This window comes from Branchiostoma floridae, chromosome 1 (genome assembly GCF_000003815.2).
Source record: "Branchiostoma floridae strain S238N-H82 chromosome 1, Bfl_VNyyK, whole genome shotgun sequence".
Taxonomy (NCBI): Eukaryota; Metazoa; Chordata; class Leptocardii; order Amphioxiformes; family Branchiostomatidae; genus Branchiostoma; species Branchiostoma floridae.
In genome coordinates, this window is record NC_049979.1 from 6,972,761 (window position 1) to 6,995,452 (window position 22,692).

Genomic DNA, 22,692 nt, shown 5'->3' on the forward strand with positions numbered 1-22,692 from the left:
ACCATATGCGGGATTTGCTTGCTTTGTGAACCTCCTCGCTGCAAGTGCAGTGATCCAGATGCCATTTCAATCTTACTGCCCGCCAACAGAATTCCCCAGATTCTTTTCAACACCACTGACCCGCGTGGTGTGCGGTCGAGGTGTAGATGAGTACGCATCCCCCACATTTACAATAATGTGGACAAACACCAATGCCCCCTCCAGACGAAACCTCTTTGCCCCAAACCATTTTGTAGTGCTAGCTAAGTACACACATGGTCCAGAGGTCCCTTCTTTCAACCTCCTTGATAACAGCGACTCTGTGGGAGAGTTAGTAGGATTAGTTGCTAACGAGGAGCCTATTGATGATGTACAAGAGAGCTTGGATGATGTAGAGTCTGTGGGAGAGTTAGTAGGATTAGTACCAGAAATCAATGCTAACGAGGAGCCTATTGATGATGTACAAGAGAGCTTGGATGATGTAGAGTCTGTGGGAGAGTTAGTAGGATTAGTACCAGAAATCAATGCTAACGAGGAGCCTATTGATGATGTACAAGAGAGCTTGGATGATGTAGAGCCTGTGGGAGAGTTAGTAGGATTAGTACCAGAAGACGTTGCTAACCAGGAGCCTGTTGATAACGTGGATAGCAGTGAGTCTGCCTCTGAAGACTGCCTCTCAGAATTCAGCCATTCTTCTGTGTCTGATGTGGAGGCCATAGAGGAAGCATCTCAGGACCTGGATAACGACGTGTTTGAAGAGGCCCCAGCCGTAAGCTTTGAAGACATCGAAACGGAGTACATCTTCATTCCTGCAGCCACACAGAGGGGGAAAGGCAAAGTTGTTAGCAGTAATGGCTATACGTACACATTCAAAAGAGAGACAGCTACATCTACTCAATGGAGGTGCGCAGTTAGAAACAAAAGTGTCAGCTGTGGTGCTACAGTGATTCAAACTTCAAGCGGATTTAAACAAGGCTTGCAGAGTCATTCCCACGCAGCAAGTCAAAATGCTGAGTTGAAAGCAAAGATCAGCGCAGAACTACAAGAAAAGGCCCAACAACAGGTCTTTGAAGCAGCGTCTGTTCTTGTCGACCAGGTCATGGTCGACAATGCTGACCAAGCTGGGATACCCGGCCAGGGAGCTCTAATCAGAAGAGTCAACAGACTGAAGTCTAAGCTACGGCCCAGCGAACCAAAGGATTTGGACTTTGAATTGGCGAGAAGTCATCTTCCGGAGGAATTCCTGCTCAGGGACGTGAAGGTATATGCAGCAACAACAATGAAGGGCAGGCACATATTGTTTGCGACAGACCACCAGCTGAAGCTCCTTGCATCTGCAAGACGTTGGTACATGGACGGCACATTTAAAGTAGTCCATGCACCATTCAAGCAGCTTTTTTCGGTGCACGCATTTGTCAGGTGCGGAGACAACATCAAACAAGTTCCCCTGGCCTTCGCCCTCATGACAAGTCGTTGCAGGACGGACTACATGGCGGTCTTAACAGAGCTGAAAAAGGCACTGCCAAGAGAGATCGAGTTGGAGGAGGGCGTTACTGATTTTGAGGTAGGCCTATGCCAGGCCTTTCAAGAAGTCTTCCAAGGCACAAGGATGAAAGGGTGCGCCTTCCATTGGTGCCAGGCCATCTGGAGAAAGGTACAAGAGCTTGGCCTCCAGAGAGCGTACAACAACGACCACCGTGTGTACAGCTGGGTAAGGAGGCTCATGGCGCTACCGTTTCTTCCACACAAGGCCATTCAGCCGGCACTACGAGCACTGCAGAGCCGAGCGGCAGGAGCTCTGACTGACCTCGCAGACTACGTCCAGAAGACATGGGTGGACAGCACCGTCTTCCCTCCACGTCGTTGGTCCGTGTACATGCAAGCCATCCGGACCAACAATGACGTGGAGGGATGGCACAGGCGCCTGAACTTAAAGGCAAGGAAGACGAACCTCCCTTTCTACCTGCTGGTAGACTTGTTGTTCCAAGAGAGCCAGGTCGTGAAGGCGCAGGTCAGGATGATATACGAAGGGAGCCTACGCCAACACCGACGGTCACAGTACAGAAGCCTCCAGCAAAGGCTCTTTAAAGCATGGCAGGAGTTCGACGTTGACAAACGCACGGCGAGGGAGTTACTGGCAGTATGCTCCAGGCTGTATGGGCCAACTATTACCCATGCAGCCAAGTCAGGCTGATGAGGGGGCTTTCCCTGGGTACACAGAGTAGGTGATGACAGGCAAACAGATGTGAGTGCTTTGATGTATGTTGTAAGTATTCTACTTAGTGAGTTTGCCCCTCTCTCATGTACACAGAGTAGGTGATGACAGGCAAACAGATGTGAGTGCTTTGATGTATGTTGTAAGTATTCTACTTAGTGAGTTTGCCCCTCTCTCATGTACACAGAGTAGGTGATGACAGGCAAACAGATGTGAGTGCTTTGATGTATGTTGTAAGCATTCTACTTAGTGAGTTTGCCCCTCTCTCATGTACACAGAGTAGGTGATGACAGGCAAACAGATGTGAGTGCTTTGATGTATGTTGTAAGTATTCTACTTAGTGAGTTTGCCCCTCTCTCATGTACACAGAGTAGGTGATGACAGGCAAACAGATGTGAGTGCTTTGATGTATGTTGTAAGTATTCTACTTAGTGAGTTTGCCCCTCTCTCATGTACACAGAGTAGGTGATGACAGGCAAACAGATGTGAGTGCTTTGATGTATGTTGTAAGTATTCTACTTAGTGAGTTTGCCCCTCTCTCATGTACACAGAGTAGGTGATGACAGGCAAACAGATGTGAGTGCTTTGATGTACAGTGAAACCTGCCTTAGGGGTCACCTGAGTATAGGGGCCACCTGGCCATTGCGGTCACTTTTTGCCGGTCCCTTGGATTTTTCCCATTGACGTAAGCATTTAGAAATAGTCCATAGCGGTCACCTGTCGAATGCGGTCGCGGCCAGACGATTTTCAGTCCGACCGCTATGCCAACACTGCCGATAGCGGTCACCGGCGCGACTGGCCGGCCGCGTTACGCCGCGCTAAAACCCACGCGGGGTTCACTTTTTTTCAATTTCTGCACTACATCAGCAAAATGTAGGCTCAACTTGGCCGATTTACGAAGGAAACATTGAATAAATAAACATTTTACAAAATTATATGATTTTATGCGAAGTTTTTCCACCAACGTGTTGTTGGCGTTTTTCTCGTCTCAGTCTTTGCACTCTACCCTTCTCTACATCGTCATTTCTGTGCAGACTGAAAGAATATATGGACAGATTTTACAAGTAGACCGTCCGTTCATGTATCTGATGTTATAGGCTCTTGAAATCCATGTACGCTGGTCTAATTTTCGTATTCCGCGGGCCAAAAATATCGGAATTGTATTTGCGTAAATTTTCCAAGATGGCGCCGCCTCAGCAGATAAACAAGGTCAATTGGGGTCAGTGGACGACTCCATTTTTGCCAAGGTAAGATGTGGCAACAAGAATTCTGATTTATAGCACAAAATACGGTGATTATGGTATAAAAACGATAAGAATCAATTAAATCAACGTTATTTATGTAAGAACTAGACGAAGTTGGATTTTTGTCAAAGAAATAAGCCTACGTAGAGACAGTTTTATTTCGACGTGACCACCTTGGCATAATGGCGCATGCAGACAAGTCAAGCCGAGCCTTCCTGAACAAGTGAAAGTTTTTGTGGCGTTTTGATGTTTAGAAATGATTATGAACTTGTGATCAGCAGTGATTGAACGTCTAATTTTTGCCGGCAACTAGCGGAATTTACACGATTTGTCTATTCGATTGGCAAAGTTGCCGAAGACTCGCGCTGTGACCCAAGCTACCCAGAAAAGTCAGATCGAGGAACAAAGGAAAATGGCGGCGCTGACTTCGTGTTCAGACAATTCTAACTGTATAAAAGACAAGAGAACCAAGCAAATGTCTGTCAGTTTTGACTCAGAAATACGATGTCGAAGGCTTCGACTCCCGAGGGACACGCACTGACGTTGGTCATGCATTCGGCGTTCCGAGAACGGCAAGTCCCCCCGTCAACTAGCGGCTGATTTCGGAGCAGGTGTCGGTCGGACTCAGATTAGTGTTAATGTCTAATAATAGTACACTGTCTTCTCTGTTAATAACTAATGACATTTTGACTATACAGAAATAAAGGGAGCAGTAGTAGTTAATACAAATCTATTTGATTAAACTGTTTGTTTTAAACTCATATTTAGTTTAAATGTATAACCTTAATAATATGTCAATAAATACTCAGTATCTCAGTGGAAGCTGAATGCCTTGTCACTTATTGCTTGTGGTGAAATGTACCTTTTTGGCTATACTGCCTATAGGGGCCACCTGCCCATAGGGGCCAAATTTGGTCAGTCCCTTGAGTGACCCCTATAGACAGGTTTCACTGTATGTTGTAAGTATTCTACTTAGTGAGTTTGCCCCTCTCTCATGTACACAGAGTAGGTGATGACAGGCAAACAGATGTGAGTGCTTTGATGTATGTTGTAAGTATTCTACTTAGTGAGTTTGCCCCTCTCTCATGTACACAGAGTAGGTGATGACAGGCAAACAGATGTGAGTGCTTGTAACAACCAAATTTTGTTCTAAAAGTTTTCAAAGATGTAATGTTCTCATTTTGACCTGTACCCCACTTGTCACTGTAAAGACTTGTGTTTATAATCTCCGAAGGAGAGCCATTCTCAACACCACCCAGAGGGTAGTTTTAGTATTATTGAAGGGTGTTCTTGTTACAATACACATTGCATTGTACAAGTTTTGATGTATGTTGTAAGTATTCTACTTAGTGAGTTTGCCCCTCTCTCATGTACACACAGTAGGTGATGACAGGCAAACAGATGTGAGTGCTTGTAACAACCAAATTTTGTTCTAAAAGTTTGTTTTCAAAGATGTAATGGTCTCATTTTGACCTGTACCCACTCGTGTTTATGATCTCTGAATTCTCTGTAGAATTCTTTGGTCTGTATTTAGTTTTTGAAGAATACAAAGTGAATACACAAGTTTCAGTTACACAACATGTGTGTTTCATGATCTCTTATCCAGGGGTGCCTAAGCATTTGCACAAACCCTATGAATTTCGTACGAATATTATGTGATACACACGAATCACTATGCAAAAACGCATGAATATTCTGAAATTCGCACGAATCACTATGCAAAAACGCATGAATATTATGAAATTCGCACGAATCACTATGTTATTCACACGAACCTTATGAGATTTGCATGATCCTTATGCAAAAAACGGCGGCCAGGAGGAGGCATGATTTTGAGCTTTTCTACCCATGATATTTATATTTCAAGGCATGGAATGGACATTTACCGTCACAAAGATGTATTTGATAGCCTGTGAGCTACTGTTTTGCTTCATTTCGGCCTGTTACCTCATAAAATCCGAGAACCAAGACATTTAATTGGTGTGGCCTTAGGACTAGTATAAACAAGAGTTCGTAGACCTCAGGCCTGCATGAAATGTATTGGGTTTCTGTAGACCTATTGGGTATTTTTGCCAGTTTTTGTCTGTGGTACGTGGTTGGAAAAATGAGCTTTTTACCGTGTTGGTTGTGCACCATGCAAAAGTCTGACTCTGAAATTCCATTTTCTGAATTTGTAAGTTTGGACATGGATGAACATTACTTATTTTGGATTTCTTAAGTATGTAACCAACCACAGTACTTTGAAGTTGTTGAGACGCTACCTTTTTTTGTCTCAGATGGCCCATGCACATGTAGTTACTCTGTCACATGATATACTAATATCTTCCCAGCTGCTAAGTCTCCTTGGTTTGTGTTCTTCCAATGATATTCATTAAAGATTTATTTCTGGGGTGTTATTCACTTGACATCGGAATGTTACTTGCATAATTTGACCAATGATACTTTTATCTGTAGTTCCATAGACATTAGACAATATGAATAGTGGTAGCCCCCATGCAGCAGCAACAGTTAGTCCCCAGGGTGGTATGATATTTTCATTCAATCCATCCAACCCAAACCTAAATCTCCTGTAGTATCTAAGCCAAATTTAACAGCATAATTTACTATGAAAAATGTCCTTGTCAATCCCATTTATAGATGGCAAGCTGCTGGCAATGTAGCCTGATTAAATCTCGCTTATAGCAGCCCGCCAAACATCCGCCGGCCCGCGGGGAGGGGCCAGTTACAGCCCTGGACAGCGGAGTTTGTGTTACACAGACTACTGGCAATGGAAGCTTTGAAAAGTTCAGAAGCTGTTGTAGTCAGAGCAAACACCCAGCAAACATCCCCGCAAACCAATGAGCAGTTGCTTAGAAGGGGAATTTCATCATATATTTGCCGCGACAAAATGCAACCAACGATACTGAATTTAAAACAGAACAAAGCTAAGCCTCCACCACTTAACCCTGCCTGTACCATAAATTAAGCAGGCCCAAAAACCAAGCGAATATGACTAGCCCAACACAACAAATTACCTGTATACAGTATGGAAATGGCATTACCAAAGAAACAAAAAGAAACACAGGACAAATCATACACATACCTTTCTCTTATGCCCACACTCTATACAGTTCTCCTCCACATTAGAAAATTGCATCTTCTTCTGTTTAAGTTCAAGTTCAACCATGATTGCCAACAGGGTAAAGGAACTTGTACCGAAACTTAAAACTCAGTACTATACAGCTCTAGAAACACCACAAAGAGTAATAAGCAAACTCCAATTATACCTGACCAACAGATATATAATCTTGTACACTCCCGTCATCTGGCAAACTGTCAGTGCCACTAAGTAACCTGATACATTGAAGGTGGCCCAGGCCAGATGATGGTTCTACACCCAACCATAATCTGTTTTTAAAACCAAGCAGATATTGGGAGGATGCCCCAACCACACAAAAACAGGATCAACCTATACAGTATCAAGTTCAAGCACTAGGAGGCCCAAAATCAAACCTGACCACCAGGACACCACAAACAACTCACGTACCGAATAGCAACACAATGGTACCTTGCGTTCCGGAGATACAGCGCACGCCCCGTGCCCGCACAAAAGGTAACCTAAAATGTCACGTTCAAGCACCAAGGGCGCCAAAATCAAAATTGAGCATTATTCAGCCACCGCCGACACATGTGCCAAATATCATTGCGCCAGCACCAGCCGTTCAGAAGATATAACTCCGGAAACACCCCTCTCGGACACAAAATTCGACCTGCCGGGTCAAGTTCAAACGCGACAAGGCCCAAAGTCAATCCTAGGCAACAGGCAACAACCCCCCACCCATGCACCAAAAATCGTCGCATTCGCGCGTATCGTTCCGGACACACAGCGCCAAAAGTGCCCCAAAAACACCAAAAATGCCACCTGCAATGTCAAGTTCAAATGCCAGGAGGCCCAAAATCAAACCTGAGTGTTAGGCTACCACCCCCAACCCACGTACCAAAAATCGTCGTGCTCGCACCATCCGTTCACGAGATACAGCGCCCTACATCCCCGGCTACCGAAAAGTTCCCACCAGCATCAAAACCATACCTGCATACATGCAGGTAAAAAGAAAGAATCTGACCTGTGTAAAACTGTCGCATATGAGGGGCCCCCAAAGCCCTTTTCCGTAGAGCGTAATCGGCTGTTTTAATTCTACGTACTCCGTAGCGGGACGGCTCGAATTCAACGTAGAGCGTAATCGGTGCATTTTGCGTCGAGCGATATTGGCCCCTTTAATTCAACGTATTACGTAGAAGCTAACCGGATTTTACCGTAAAACGTAATTCATATTAATTTTTCGTCAAGCGTAATCAAAGTTTCATTAAACTTAACTAGTCTACCGGCAAACTTTACCCGCGAAAATGCTGAAAATTGCGTTTCAAAGGGTCCAGATTTCAAAATTTCGTCGGACATTCCTTGCTAACCCCTTCGGCATTGGACATGGTGAAAATATGTTGCGGGAGCTTCGCCCCCCAACTAGTAGATTTTTTTTTACCGACCTTAGCTTAGTTAACAAGCAAAATGTGCCCCTTAAATGCAGGAAATGGCATTTCAGAGGGTCGAGATTTCAATTCTTCTCCGGGCGCCGGGCGGCCCTTGCCTAGGCTTGCGACGACTTGGGCCTCCGGTGCTCACGACTCTCCGGCGCTCGTCGCCCTCAAAGACGTTTCTCTGACAGAAATGTCATTACATTGAGCATATGGTCTGCCAGCAAAATTTGTCCCTCTAAATGCAGGAAATGGTGTTTTAGAGGGTAAAAATTCCAAATTTTCCCGTACCTACCTTGCGACAGTTCGTGCTTTCGTCACTCGAAATCTGAAAATGATGTTTGGGGGCGTTGCCCTCTAAAACCTTGTGATTTTCTAATTGGATGCTATTTAACTTAGCTTAGTCTGTGAGCAAAATCTGTCCTTCAAAATGCATAAAATGGCGTTTCAGAGGGTCAAGATTTCACAATATTCCCGGGGGAACATGCCCCCGGACGCCTCTAGTATTGTCGCCCCTCCGCTTTCGGTGCTACAAGTGCTGAAAATTACATCACATAAGAATTTGCTGTCGCCGCCTCTGGCCAGCAAGACGTCTTTAGAAGTTTTAATCTTGTTGATGGAATTATCAGTTTTGTTTAGATCTCCTCTTCACGGTGTTCTGCCGTCGGCGGAGTTCAGCCAAAAGACGATAAAGATTTGCATAATGCATTATGAAATTTCGTAATTTAGCGTAGAGCGTAATAAAGTGTCAATAATTTAGCGTATTACGTAGCCGGCCCTCCCGAATTTAGCGTAGAGCGTTGTCGGTACCCCCCTTGGGGGCCCTCATATGATTCTAGCAATAGGATCTGAGCAACTCACCGAGAAACAGTTGCTTGTGACGTAAACAGTTACCGAGACGGCAACTCCACGCACTCCTCTCCCACTGAACCAAAATCCCGCTCTCTCTCAGAACCCAAGACACCGCGGCCGATCCTCCCTCATTCTCTATCTCTAGCCACCTTCACCGGTACCGGCTTCTCTGGGGGCCTTGGTGTCATTTTTGTGTGTATGTTTGGGGAGGGGGGGGGGGGGGGATAGATTGGTTGGGGTCGAAAGGAATAAAAGCCGGGAAAGGATAAATGCAGGAAAGGAATATGTACCAGGAAGCTTGTACTGGCCCCCTGCCAAAAAAAACAACTGTGAACATCAACATTATAAGATTGGTTATGCTGACCACAAATATACCATGTGTAAAATAGATTTTTAGATACTAGTAACTCATGTAGTTAAACTGTTTTTTTATAATTATATGTACTGTATGTACAAGCCGCCAAACACTGTCTGTATCCTCTACAGTTGTCGTGCAAAATATAAAGTTCTTCTTGAAGTTCTTCTTCTTTCACACCAGCAAAAAAAAAGGGAACCGAATATACTGAAGGCGGTTGTCTTTGAAAAATAACAACGATTATATTTTTCTAAAAGATGTATGGGAAGCCACTATATACGACTCAAAACTCGAAAATTACAGGCTTGACATAAACTTGATAAAGCCATCGCGCACGTGCGCCTGTGCAAAATTATATTATTCTCATGTCAAATCTTTCGAGCATGATTTCTTACTAATAAAGACACAAATAACACACCTTTCGTAAACATGTCTCCTCTGCACATCCATCGCAGTAGCAAGAATGATTCTGTACTGTCAGTGATAAAAAAACGTGGCAAAAACGAGAGAAAACTGCCGTAGTCAGCCCGTACTTTCTCCACACGTCGCCGCTTTGTGGAAAATTCTGGGTTACCGTTTAACCTCTGACCTTTGGTGGTCTACGTTTTTTTTCCAAATTCTAAATAAATAGCGTTAAGCCCGCAACAAACTTGACTATAAATCCTAAAATTTTGTCTTTGAGTGGACGTAACATATATTTATTCAGCAACTTGACCGGAAACTAAAAAGGTCCGAGTTGACCAGGGTGTAGGTCCGAGTTGACCAAAGTGTAGGTCCGAGTTGGTAGGTCCGAGTCGGTAAAGGTCCGAATCGTCCTGATTCCTTCTGCCAGTATCAACAGAAGTTGCCGTACACGTCTGACGGCCGACTCTATCGCGCGTGTGGCGGTCTTTACGTTGGACCTAAGGCGTCTAAACACCGGCAGACCGCTTCAGGGGAAGACCAGACAACCAACCAGGGTTACACAGGGGCAGGCAGGGCGTATACTGAAGATTCCCTCCGCCGACGGTTGTGTTCCTGTCCCGTCTACCGTCCCAGCCTACACAGGGCTATATTTAGTCCTCGGTACCAGCAGGGGCTGCATTTAGAACATTCCTGCGGCTTCAGTTGAACCGACTTTCATACGATGAGAACCTGAACTCCAGCACGCCTTGACGGTCCAGGCGGCTTTTTCCAGATACATCGACGATCTTGGCCGCGAACCCGCCACGCTTTGTTTCTGTGCCCCCCTCCCCCTCCAAATCAAACACACATGGTAAGGCCGTGAGTCAGTCTCCTGCCTACCCCCAGCAGACGGACCGAGGCGACGCCCTGCCCGCAGGATCCCAGCAGCTCTCTGCTGCCAACATGAAGCCAAGCTCCTACATGTTTCGAGACCAAATCCAGATTCTTTCGGGCTGGTTCAAGGGCTGGAATGAGAGCGAACAGACGGTGGCCCTGCTCTCCCTTCTGAAGAGAGTCTCGGGCGTCCAAGCCAAGTTTCTTGTCTTGTGCTTAGAGCAGAGCTTTGCGGATTCTTCTGACATTCAGGTCTTGCAAGAACAAGCCAACAACCCAGGTAAGAACTTTGTCATTTTACTGAATCATGGGCATTTGTATGAAAGGACAATGTTTGTTTCCTTAGTTCACATCCAAGTGACTTGTGGAGGGTGCTAGTGTTCGACGTTGGTGTTCCTGTCTCCTAATCCTGACCTCAGCGTTGCCGGGTCATCTTGCCGGGGGTCGCCAGGGTGTGGTGCTGGAATGGTGTTGTGTCTGCATTTAGCCGCCCTCTCTTCCTACACCAACTTCCTTAGTGTGTATTTGTCACTTGATTACTGTTGTTATGGCTGATTAAGAAAACAGTCCTAGTTGTAAAAACTGGACACCTCTGCATCACTTCACACCTAGGTGTAACCATATGATTGACCCTCCCCATAACACCCTTCCATAAACTATGGGGTTCTGTGGGAATGGGGACTGCATTTGTCCATGCAAACACAAGTTTATACAACTCACAAGAGGCACTTTTCGTGTATACAGAAACTAACCCTATGTCAATCCTGCTTCCAAAATTGAAAGATAAGGTTGTAAGATTATTCCCTTCACTAAACTGATTGAGAGATGGCGGGTTATCAACTTGCGAATGAAGAACAAGATTGGTTTTATTCCACATATGGCCCGATTCCAAGATGGAAGCCTAACTGCATTATGGCTATTTTTCAGTCATAGCCAGCTGGTGACTGTATTACTAGCCAGTAGTGCCTATACATAAACACCACTACTCAACTGGAAAAGTATGTTTGCATCTACCACAAATAGATCAGAGCTAGGTGTTGTCTGTCTGTGTAGTATGTTGCACAAGGCCAGGAGGCTTCATTTTCTTGAAATATGTGAAAAGTGGCCAAATATCATGCCCAGTTCCATTCCAGCACCACATGAGGTGGGACCATGCCAAATTTTCTATTTGCATTTTACAGAAACTTCCTGACACGCTTGTGATGGGGATAATCCAATTTCACCCAGTCTCCTAATTGTGCCGGGGCGATATAATCTAATTTTTTATGGGAAAGTCATAAGTCAACGACCTGCTAGAAGTAGGGAAAACTCGTTCCCAATTCTAGCGCCCATGTTTAGCTGACAGACTGTCATTTTGACCTAAACCTGTAGATCTTCCAGGCAGGCAGAGTGTAACCAATTATACACCCTCCATCTGTGGGCCATTATGCAATGATATGGATTAGGTATCTGCATTGGTAAAGAAGTCAATGAGCATTTTCAGGCTGTGTGCTTCCTACAATGTGAATATATAAGATGTGTTACATGGACAGAAATACAAATGTACAGACAACCCTGCTTAGCCCAACTGACTGGTTCCCCAAGGGCCTGTGTTATGAATGGCCCCACATTCCAGTGCTGCTGCCCTCTGGGCCTTCTGGTTTCCCATTCATACCTTGGGTGAACTACTCACCTTTATCTCACACTGGAATGGAACACCAGCACCACTTATCATGCAGCTTTATTATATCTCTGCTTATAAAAATCATCCTTCCCTTGAAGTTGTCCTTGAAATGGCCTTGTAGAGGAATAAATTTCCTGTGGACCTTGGTCCAATCCATGATGATTTGATATTAATATTAAACAATAACACAGTGTTATGGTGCAGAATGAAAATAAAGCACTGTCTCAAGTTTTCTCCACAGTTACATAAAGGTCTCTCCTGTTCTGCTTTCAGATAAAGCCATAGTCAATCGCAATGTAATATTCACTGCATGAAAACCGCTCTTTAAGCTCTCTTAAAGTGTGCTTAAGGGTGCCGTATTGGCATTCTTTAAGTTACTTTACGCAATACTTACGCATTCGTAAATATTATGTTTAAGCCATAATTACATGCGTCCGTAAACGACACGTAGTGGCACACATTTAAGCAACATTTAAGCACCGTAAAGCATACTTAATTCCAAATGATTACGCTACCTTTAAGCTCTGTAAAGTTCCGTAAAAGATGTGATTTAAGTTGTCTTAAAGTTTTCTTAAAGAGTAATTAATGGCACTCATTTAAGATCTGTAAATCAGTTGTAAATATCGATATTTAAGCTTGATATAAGCTTCTTTATTTCAATGATTTTGCATACTACGATCATGTGTCAGTGAATGTATCTTTTATGTAATGTGGTGTAATGTTATGTAATTCAGGTATCCTTTCTTGTTTGTTTTTTATGGCCAGCCATTGTTGTGTTCCAATCTTTGTACATGCACGCAATCAAATATGCCATGTTTAGCTCCACCCTCTATGTCTCGGCGTGATGCATTCACTCCTGGGCCAGTAGAACATCTTGCTTTCTGCATTTTTCATCCAGTTCCGTCCATTCAGATGTCTCAGGCCTCCAGGTCATCTGGAAACGAACTTGAACTACGTAGACTTTTGTTCAGGGTTGAAGGAGATACATGCCCCATAAATCGACTAGCCGGCGCGGCGGCGTAACTCCCCGGGCTTGATACGGGGCATGTTGCTAGGGGCCCGGGGAGATACACTGCTGCGCTCCCTTGCCTTCTCTAGGAAACCAAACTGGGTAACGAGAATACCGGTTCCCGCCTGCCCAACGCGCGCCCGCACTACCAGCTGGCCCCACTTACGTCGGCCCCCGACTATCGCTTGCTTCTCCGAGAGGCAAAGCGATAGTTGCTAGCTGGATCGGCAGACCGGTGGGTGTTTTGGTCCCGGGGCGCGGGGATTGGTAAACCTTTGCGCGCTGGCTCTTAGGAGTTCTGGCTTCACAGGGTATCCATTGGCCGGCTAGCGCTTTCCTCCAATAAGCAGGGTGATCCAATTCTTGTCCAGGGCAGTAATAGTCGACCGACCGGCCAGGCTCACGGCTTTGTTGTTCTTGGTGACAGTACGGTGTTTGTGTCCTGGAGCCATTATATTCTGCGTCCCCTGGGCTGAGTTATACGTTGGAGCTGTAGCAGGTCCACACCCAAGCAAGCTACGATCACCAAATGGTGACAGAGTATATTTGAATTAGGAGCGTGAGTGCTGATTGGTCCAAATCGCGCGTTGTTTAAATTGAAACAATTATTTGCATAGTCAGCAGACATGATGGTCTATGTTATGTGTATTGCTATTGTTATTCATAGACAGGCTTGCTGACCATTTCACAATTGAACAATAGAGTCTAAGTCAACAGCCCAAGAAGGGTGTAAAATGTATTCCAGTCTAAATACATGCTAAAAAGCCTGCCCATGCAGAAATCACGTCTAGAAATTGTACATTTTACCACCGCATAGAAAAAAATGAATAAGTTCAGTCAAATACAAACATGATAAGGTCAATTAAAGCCAGCAGGAAAAGTCAAATCATGAAAGTGAGCTCAGATGAGCCTGGCGGAAATCAAAGACTTTAAAAACGTAATATAGAATGTCCTTGCAGAAATGAATTCTTATATATTGTGCCGAGGAAATTCAGCCCCCAGGCTGGGAGAGACTGCTGCAGCGCGTTATATCTAATAATGAAAGTTATGAAAACATGAACTTTATGTGATCCAGTATGAACGACTTTCTGTGGTGTCTACGGTACAATTTGGTACTTGATTGTGTTTTAAAGCTTAGAAATGGATTGAAACAAAGATGGCGTGGGCTGAGTCAGTGGATATGTAAACAAAGAAAAAATCCCGCTCGGAACTTGAATTTGTTTTTATGACCTAGATACACTTGCTGGCTGTCATTAAACCCGCTACTTCACAATTTGTGTTCTGCAATTCATATTGGTCGATCTTCTGATACTGTGCAAGTATTTACAAGACTGAAAATGTGCATAATTCGAGAAAATCAGTTACCACATCGGTAAACCAAATATTTGTATGATGCTTTGTTTTGTTTTGTTTTAGTTTGCGTAGACTGCACAGGCCGTCTCCTACGTGACGCCTTCGAATCTAAAACAATTAGGCATTGCATGCTATAGCTTTAGGATCTAAGTCCTGTTACGTTTTATGTCTTTACTATATCTGAAACTCTATCACATATATCAGTAAATTGTACTACATATTTTTTGGCAGTATTATGACAATGCAGAGTTGGTGTTGTCCCGCTTCTGCAGGACTTTTGCCTCCTCACTGTAATTATAAAAGGCGTGTGCGCAGAAGCTTTTGAATAAACTCTAGTATAACAACATATCAAGGAGTAAAGTATTCAAAATCCATTAATTGAAGAAAAAATTAGACTGATGACAGACGCTGCTACCACCAACTTTAAGCAGCTTAAATAAAGCTTAAATAAACGACTTTAAACTCTCCTAATGGGCGTTTAAAAGTATCGTATATGAAATAATTAAAATGAAGAGTAAAAGCGATGATTATTTTAGTCAATACATATAAACTTTGTTGGCAAAACTGCGCAAATTAATGTCATATCTTTAAGGCAAAGTTAAGTGTACCTTAACTAATATGTAAAGTTATTTACATGTTTAAGTGGACTTAACGTTTTTCTTAAATGTGTCTTAAATATCGATTTTTAGTTGTGGCATTTACGACTTCTTAAATGTAGCTTAATAATAGCTTAATCATATTCAAATGTTTAAGCTTCATTTACGAATCCCATTAAGCATGCTTAAATATCCAATTTGGTGCAGTGATTGTATTCTTTGAAAATTGTAAATTTTGCAGACTCAGGTTATAACACAACTGTACAAAGCCCTCCAGCATCAAATGTTGTAGCTGTATTTTGTAGCCTTCCAATAGTTTGCAATGTAATATCCACCTTGATTTTCAAGTTATAAACCTCTGCACGAGGCCTTTTCAAAATGAAGGATGGAAATGTCAGGGATGAGACATGGCATGGTAAAGTGTAATCCTTGGTATGGTTCCATTGTTGTTCCTGTCAGCTAAAGGAGGCAGACAAGTCTAGTTTGTCCCTGGGTCAGGAAATCCTGCTTCAGTCACCTCAGGCACCTTATCTAGCCAGACCTGTCTTTCATATTTCAATTTGTAGGTCTGCCTGCCGTTGCTTTTAGTTTTGGACCTTACTAGCATCTTGAAGCGATCTCTAACCTAATGGCATATCTACGTCAGCTGTTACATGCTTTTACCAACAGTAGCTTGTGTTGTCTGCCTACCAAGTGGCCGTTTTTCTGTAATCTTGCCTCTGGGCCTTTCACTCCAGCAGCTCCAAATGTTAGAGCACTTGGTTTCTGCAAATTAGCAATTGTGTATGCAGTTGGCAGTAAGAGATGCCAGCATCTGCCCTAGCTGTCAATATCACTGTAACAATGTTTCTTTCATGCTGCTCAGTTTCAGTCTCCAGGTTTTATTGTATAACATTCCCCTGAAGTGGAAGATGGAAACCCTGGCCAGCAGTGTGCCCCAGGTGTTGGCAGGGCATACCATATGCATGTGTAATTGTTTTCTCAGATTTCTATGCTGGTCTGCTGGCATTCCCCTCACAGGAAATGCACACTTGTGCAGCAGATATGAATGTAAACGAAGCTGGCCAAGCCTGAAGACTGAGCCATTCAGCATTTCCCAGGCCAGTCCAAACACAAGTCCTGGTCACCTGTCTAATTTTACACTGCTGTCAGGGAAAACTCTGTGTCTTTTAAGTCTGTAAAAATAAGTGACAGCAGCGATCCCTTTTCATATGTGAAGATGTTATCAGAGGCCTGCTTTGTTTCTGTTGGAGCAGCAGACTTGCCAGCTCAAGTGGTATTTTGTTTGGCTATCAGCATGGTAGAACCCAAGCATTGATATGGTTATGATGGTCACTTATCCATATGGACACGATCCTCTGGTGGTGTTACAAGAACTACTGCATACATGGCAAAACAAAGCTGCCAAACTACATGTTCAAACAATAACAGTTCAGTCTCAAATTCACAGGCATGCTATGGTTGGGACTGTCTGATATTATTGGATGATCTGTTGTTTATTTTACTGATGATATGGTTCAGGATTCTGTGCAATTAAGAGGCTTTTACTAAGTTTTAGAAATTAAGTACTGAAAAGTCAATGTTTGCCGAAAAGCAAATGCAGAGTAATCTCCTTCCCATCCTTTCCTGATGGGATACGGAAATAAAATCATGCTGGTCGGTGTAAGATCAGTATATGGGTTTCACAATATTTATTGATGCTGCCTTATGTCCAGGGATGAGAAAGGAATAAAGTCAGGATAACATTATGCAATTTGATAAGCCATTCAGTAATCTCTTAATCAGTAAATGTGTATCAAGCACTATTCAAGATGTGTTTTGATAATGTTACAATTTCCGTCCATATGTCAAGGTTTGCACAGTGAAAGGGTTCAGACCAAATGACACCCAAGCATTAGGGTGCCTTGTAATGCATATCTTTTGAAGTGGGTGCACTTCAGTGCATTCCAGCTCCGTTCTAAAACACCCCACTGACAGCACATTTGTTTATATGTTGGCGAGAGGAATTTCTGTCCCACTCTGTGTTGTAAGAAGGGTGGGACTTAAGATTCCTTTGATGCTTCCTCCTGACAGAAGTTTTATTAAAGAATTTTTACAGATTTCCAAGTTCAAATTCCTGTTTTCTCTATAGCTGTGCAAAGAACTGGACTGATTTGCAGTGTTAAGTTTTTAATTTCCATAGTTAAGTTATCACAAATTCCTAGCTGTTACATTGTAGACCAGATCATTTGCAAATGTTAAATTCAATTCAGAAAGATCCATACAGCTTTGTCTGTTTGGATTTTTTTATCTGTTATGATGAGAAAGATTAATAAAGATGTCAATACTGGAATCATGTGAGATAGGCCTCGTTCATAGCTGGACCATTTCCTTGTGATACCAGTCTGAGTTTGTCCCACCAGTGCTACATGTTTATCCCTGGCAGGGAGGTGTCAGATGTTGGAGGGGCATGATGTGGACTTTTCATTATATCCACAAACATCCCAGCTGCTAGAGTACCCTTGGAAATGTCTACAATGTCTAAAATTGGCCTCCAGTTTGGCCTGCAGAAAACAACCCTGTACCCACTCCAGCGTGGTCTTTGTATATATCAACAACTCCTGGCAGCTGGTTGTTACATTCAAAATTAGGGATAAGAAAGCTGAAGCCGTTAAACATAGCTGTACCACGCTCAGAGGATGTATACAGCAGCGCTATAATAACAAGTACCTATATGCCAATTACACTTCTTTTAATGAGAAGACAATTGGACTATGTGGGAGGGATAAATGGATTCCCCCAAATTACATGGTGAGACGGAGAATTGTAAAATGGCTAAATGATGACATCAGGATATACATTCATACACATACAATGCACACATACAAATATTTTCAACTGTGTTAAAATAATTACCATGAAATATGCCCTGAAAGATTTATGACTTCATACTGTCTGTTTATCTGCTGAATGTGCAGTGAGATATGTGTAGCTAAGCCCTTCTCATAACAGAAGCAAAGGGCTATATTTGTATGAATATTTCAGCCACACTGCTGTGTCCAAGGAGAGATTGATCAGTCTGTGCTCTCTAATTATGAAGCAGGCATTTGGGTGGCTGATTACATCAAGCCTTATAAGGACAGTTCCTTTGGAGACAATTTTGCCTACTGCTACCACTTCTCACAAGATAAGATGCGCAGTCCAGGAATTAGAACAGGAAATAAACAAATTATACATGTTACTCATTGCTGACGTAAGCTTTGGTAGTTGTTGGGGTCAGGAATGGAAATCCCCATGGGTTATATATAGCAGGGAAGCCTGGCACAGAATGGTAATTGAGAGCAACGTCAGCCCTGTTGCACAGTAATACTAATACCACCCTGAAGGTGCATCAGGTTGGTTCATTTTAGAGGATCAGAAAAGGAAAAAGATATCTTCCAATCATCAGGATGTACATCAATTTGATGTGTATTTTAATGAGTAATTTGAGAAAGATGAAACAGATATGGAGACATCATCAGGCAATAGTTTAAATCATGGGGATTTATTTATTATATTGACATGAAAATATAGGAATTAAAGATATCATTGGATCACTTGGATGTCATTTGTATTTTGTACACATATTTTTCTAGTGAGGCTTTATTGAATAACAATTATAACGAAGGGATTCGTTTGTAATGAACTGTGATATGAGTGCCCCACACCCAAGGAAAATAAAAGATATTTCGTTTTTCCTTCATCTAGAACTACTAGAGTGATAAATTGACTTCAGGTAAGAAGTATGAATAAGAAGGAGATTATTCAGTAGATAGGTAATATCATGCTCTGTAAGTTATGTTCCTATAAATTCCCTGTGGGTAAGAAGTGCCCTGCAGAAGAGCCCATATCCTGCAGTAATTGGACGATCTCTGGCATCTTTAATAACTCCTCCATCATGCCTCCCCAGGTTTGGGCTAAAAATATCCCTCACGACTCCTTGACGTCAATTACGCGTGATGTGGTATTGAAATGGTAAGCCGGCAGGAAGCAGCTATGTCTGATGTGGTTGGAGGGGTGTGTGTGTGATAACTTGCTGGTCAGTTATAGTTCACTGCCCTGCATGACTGTCAAGTTTGAAGGATTGGTCAGTCTTGTTCATTCCTTCTGAATGGGTCTTTTTCCTCCCTGCAAACCAGCCGCCTTTGAATCTCAAGTGACAATTTGATATTCATGACAACTGCTTAACATATTTCGACCTACATGACCATGATATCTCTCTCTCTTTTTTTTTAAACCAAACTTTTCCTTGATATAGCTACGTACTGCTTGTGATTTTTAATGAGATACAATGGGCACACTTGAGCCTTTATTGGCTACTGTTTACTTGTTCTGTGGATAATCCATTATATCCAGACTGTTAATCTTCCTGTCAAACCTATAGCAGGCAGTAGCCCAGGTCCATTACAGTAGTGTACCTGGCTGGTAGGGCTCTGCTTCACCTGAGCCAGTCCTTCAGGTTTTGCTGTTACTTACACCAGTCTTGGTCTGATTGTTCATGCAAAACGTCATATTTCTATCCTATATATTTTTTTGTAAATTACAAGCATGCAACTGTTGTTTTATAATAATCTCAGACATGCTGCCCATCCTTTTGCTTATTTTGCCCGCCTGGCCCCTTATTTTGTTGTATCTGGGACATCCTTATGTTGTGTGTTGGTACAGGCTGGTTATGTTCTACGGGTAGTGCATACCAATATTAAAAAAAAAAAATGCATTGTGCATGATGTGGTGGCTGTGTGTGCATGACAGATGAGACTACACCCTGATTGGGAAAGGCTGCTATTGGAATTGCAGGTGAAGGATAGATATTGGAAGGGGAGAAGTATTGGGAATTGTCCTGTTGCATGCAGAGTAGTTTTACATCTTTGTAGACTACAGTCGACAGTGTGCATGAAAAAAAAATTGTATGGATATTGCTACATATTTTGTGGCTTTTTAATACTGTGTATTGTTTGAATAGTCTCTGTCTCTCTGCCAATCTAAAGTTATATAATTGTCAAACTAACTACTGTAAATGCATTTAAGTTCGTGGGGATTTAATTTCGCGGTAGCGGGAAAATGGACTTTTCGCAGTGGTTTTAATTTCGCGATAGCACCATGCACTGTAGTCTCTTACTGCTATGGAAAAATGTTCGCTGTGGTTTTAAATTCGCGGTGAAGCGGTCGCGGCGAAAACCGCGAACATTAAGCCACCGCGAACATTTCTGCATTTACTGTAGTTCTTCAAAATTAACATTTACCTCCTCACATCTGATGGGATACATTATTCAGAGAGTTTCACTACCATTGAGGTATGCAAATCATGTTAATGGATGCATAGTGCCATTTCTAACAACAGATGTAACCAGCATCTTGAAATTTGTTCTGATTTTGCAAGATGAACTGTTATTAATTTAAACAGTTACATCGTTCTTTCTAAATACTTTTTTTACTTGAAGCCGTTTTCTAAATTCTTTTGATGAAGCAATAAATCAAAGTAAAGACACTTGTGATGAAAAGATTACAGTCAGATTATTTTGGGATGGGATCTGCAATAGCAGGATGTAAGATGACCAGATATGCTATGTTGTGACACAAACATCATATCTTAATATATAACTTGTATCCTTGAGTGTATGTATCATACCAGGATTTGCATTAACATGGTAACAAGTACCTAGGAGATAGTGCTGCTGAAAATATGGTGGCCTCCCCGAAAGCCGCGAACATAAAACCACAGCGAACATTTCTGCATTTACAGTAGTTTCCAAGCAGATGTGAGGAGGAGGACAATCAGTAGCTTTCTATTTTTTCGTTTCCTGCGTGGACTTGTACATGTATGTACATGTGCAGGAAAAAATGCAGTGCAAAGCTGGTAATGACATTTCCTCCCCGCATCTGTTTGTAGATTCTTGAATGCTGGTGCCAGGTGGACAACACAGTCGGGATGATTGGACTAGTGATTATGGGAAGGGAACTTTCACAGCAATTAGGAGGTTTCGTTTGAATGTATGCACATCTACACCGTGGCTACGTGCGTTATTAAGCGTACAGCAGGTCAGCAGGTATGAAGAAATTGACCATTTCCTGCTGTCGTGCCTGTAATATGGATTTCCTCAGGGTTGAAGCCTGTTCTTCCCTTGACAGTCATTAGGCAGGAAGTCTTGTGGCTGAACATGTACAATGACATTCAGAATGAAAAAAAGATGATCTTAAATCTCCGTTTGAATGAGTAGTAATTAAGTTGTATAGTTTTGACTGGATTGTCTTTTTCAATGGGCTGTTGTTACATTAGTACTGATGGCAGTTGACAGATGTTGTAATGGCATAATACTGGCTTGATGTGTTTGTTGAGAGAAGTACAATCAATAGGGGTTATCGTCATGGAAACCATGTGTGGTATTTGTCCAAATTTACGACGTTTGGAAAGTTTGATTCTACATCTATGACCATATCGTTTACGAGTGACTGTTGCCTTTAGTTTTGAGTATAAATTGTCACAGAAGTTCAGATGTAAACAACATGCTTTTACCGTAAGCCCTCTGCTTAGACCAAGTACTACAGATAGCCATTCCTGGTAGGACTTCCATCATTTTCCATTTGTATGGAATCCTTCAGAGTAGGTGGGATCCCAATGCCTGGTTACTGTTTACATGTTGCCATGGCTACTGATAAGGCTTTGTGGTTTTAATGTGCTGTTGCTTACATGTTTCCCTAACTTTGGGCCCATTTGGATCTGTTGTGAAACCTGTGATAGAACACAGATGATTGTTCCATGAGTTGGAGGTAATACCTCCCATGTTTACAAACGGTTGCTCATCCCTGCCCAATTTGTTTATCTTTCTGTTTGCATGATGATGTGACAACGGGTGAACCACACTTACAGCTCAATGTCAGTTAGCAAAACAAAATTGACAAAAACTACTGTTATGTATAGTAGTGAGTCAAGTATGTAGGACTGGGAAAGCAGTGAAGAGTACTAGTTACTGTATTTGTCCTTTATTGCCTAATGATCTACAATATGATAATAAACAGATCTTTTGTTAGAAACACAAACCGCATCATGATCATTTGTCAAGAGTATATAAGACAGTCACCTGCTAAATCATGAAGAGAGCCATTCCAGGATTCTTGCTGGTTTGCTGGAATTGAATCAGTTTGAGCTTATTATTGAATTTCTCATCACTACTGTGATTCAAGTAGCACTATCCGCCGGTGTATCAGCCAACAAAGATGCCTGCAAACAACTCAGATGCTTGTATTGTACCAGCAGCATGTGTTTTGTGGAGGCAAGGTTTGTGTCTGTTTATACTAATGTTGGACTGTCTGACATGACAAGTTCTGTCTGTGTTTGGTACTGACGCAGGTTGTAATGAGTCATGCAGGACAGATGAATGATGAAGAGAACAGTGTTGATGTCAGCAGGTTGGCCTGGATGCTGGCCAGACCCCTCCACATTATTAGATTGGACTGCAGCCTAAACCCTCCCCAGTGTAACAGTGGATGACTGGATGTTATAGTTCCTGGTACAGCAGCTGAGACGTGACATGTGTACAGCTGCAGCACCATGAAAGTCATTGTTTATAACATACTGACACAGTCTTGTACCTGCACAGGACAGGTTCAGTCGTTAAGATGA

The 22,692-nt window shown here is 42.7% G+C and overlaps 2 protein-coding genes across 3 annotated transcripts in view; both read left to right on the forward strand.

The window, feature by feature from the left end:
- Positions 1 to 801: 801 nt before the first annotated feature.
- LOC118427277 lies at positions 802 to 2,781 on the forward strand. Its single transcript, XM_035836966.1, has 2 exons — positions 802 to 2,204; positions 2,296 to 2,781. Exon 1 carries the CDS (start codon positions 1,079 to 1,081, stop codon positions 2,171 to 2,173), a length of 1,095 nt encoding a protein of 364 aa, XP_035692859.1. The 5' UTR covers positions 802 to 1,078; the 3' UTR covers positions 2,174 to 2,204; positions 2,296 to 2,781.
- Positions 2,782 to 9,986: 7,205 nt separating this feature from the next.
- The window catches only part of LOC118427263 (protein Smaug homolog 1-like), a 48,197-nt gene continuing 35,491 nt past the window's right edge, over positions 9,987 to 22,692 (forward strand). For both annotated transcript variants that reach the window (XM_035836946.1, XM_035836953.1), the window contains exon 1: positions 9,987 to 10,712. In XM_035836946.1, coding sequence (XP_035692839.1) covers positions 10,502 to 10,712 — 211 coding nt within the window. In that variant the 5' untranslated portion in view covers positions 9,987 to 10,501. The remainder of the gene's footprint in view (positions 10,713 to 22,692) is intronic.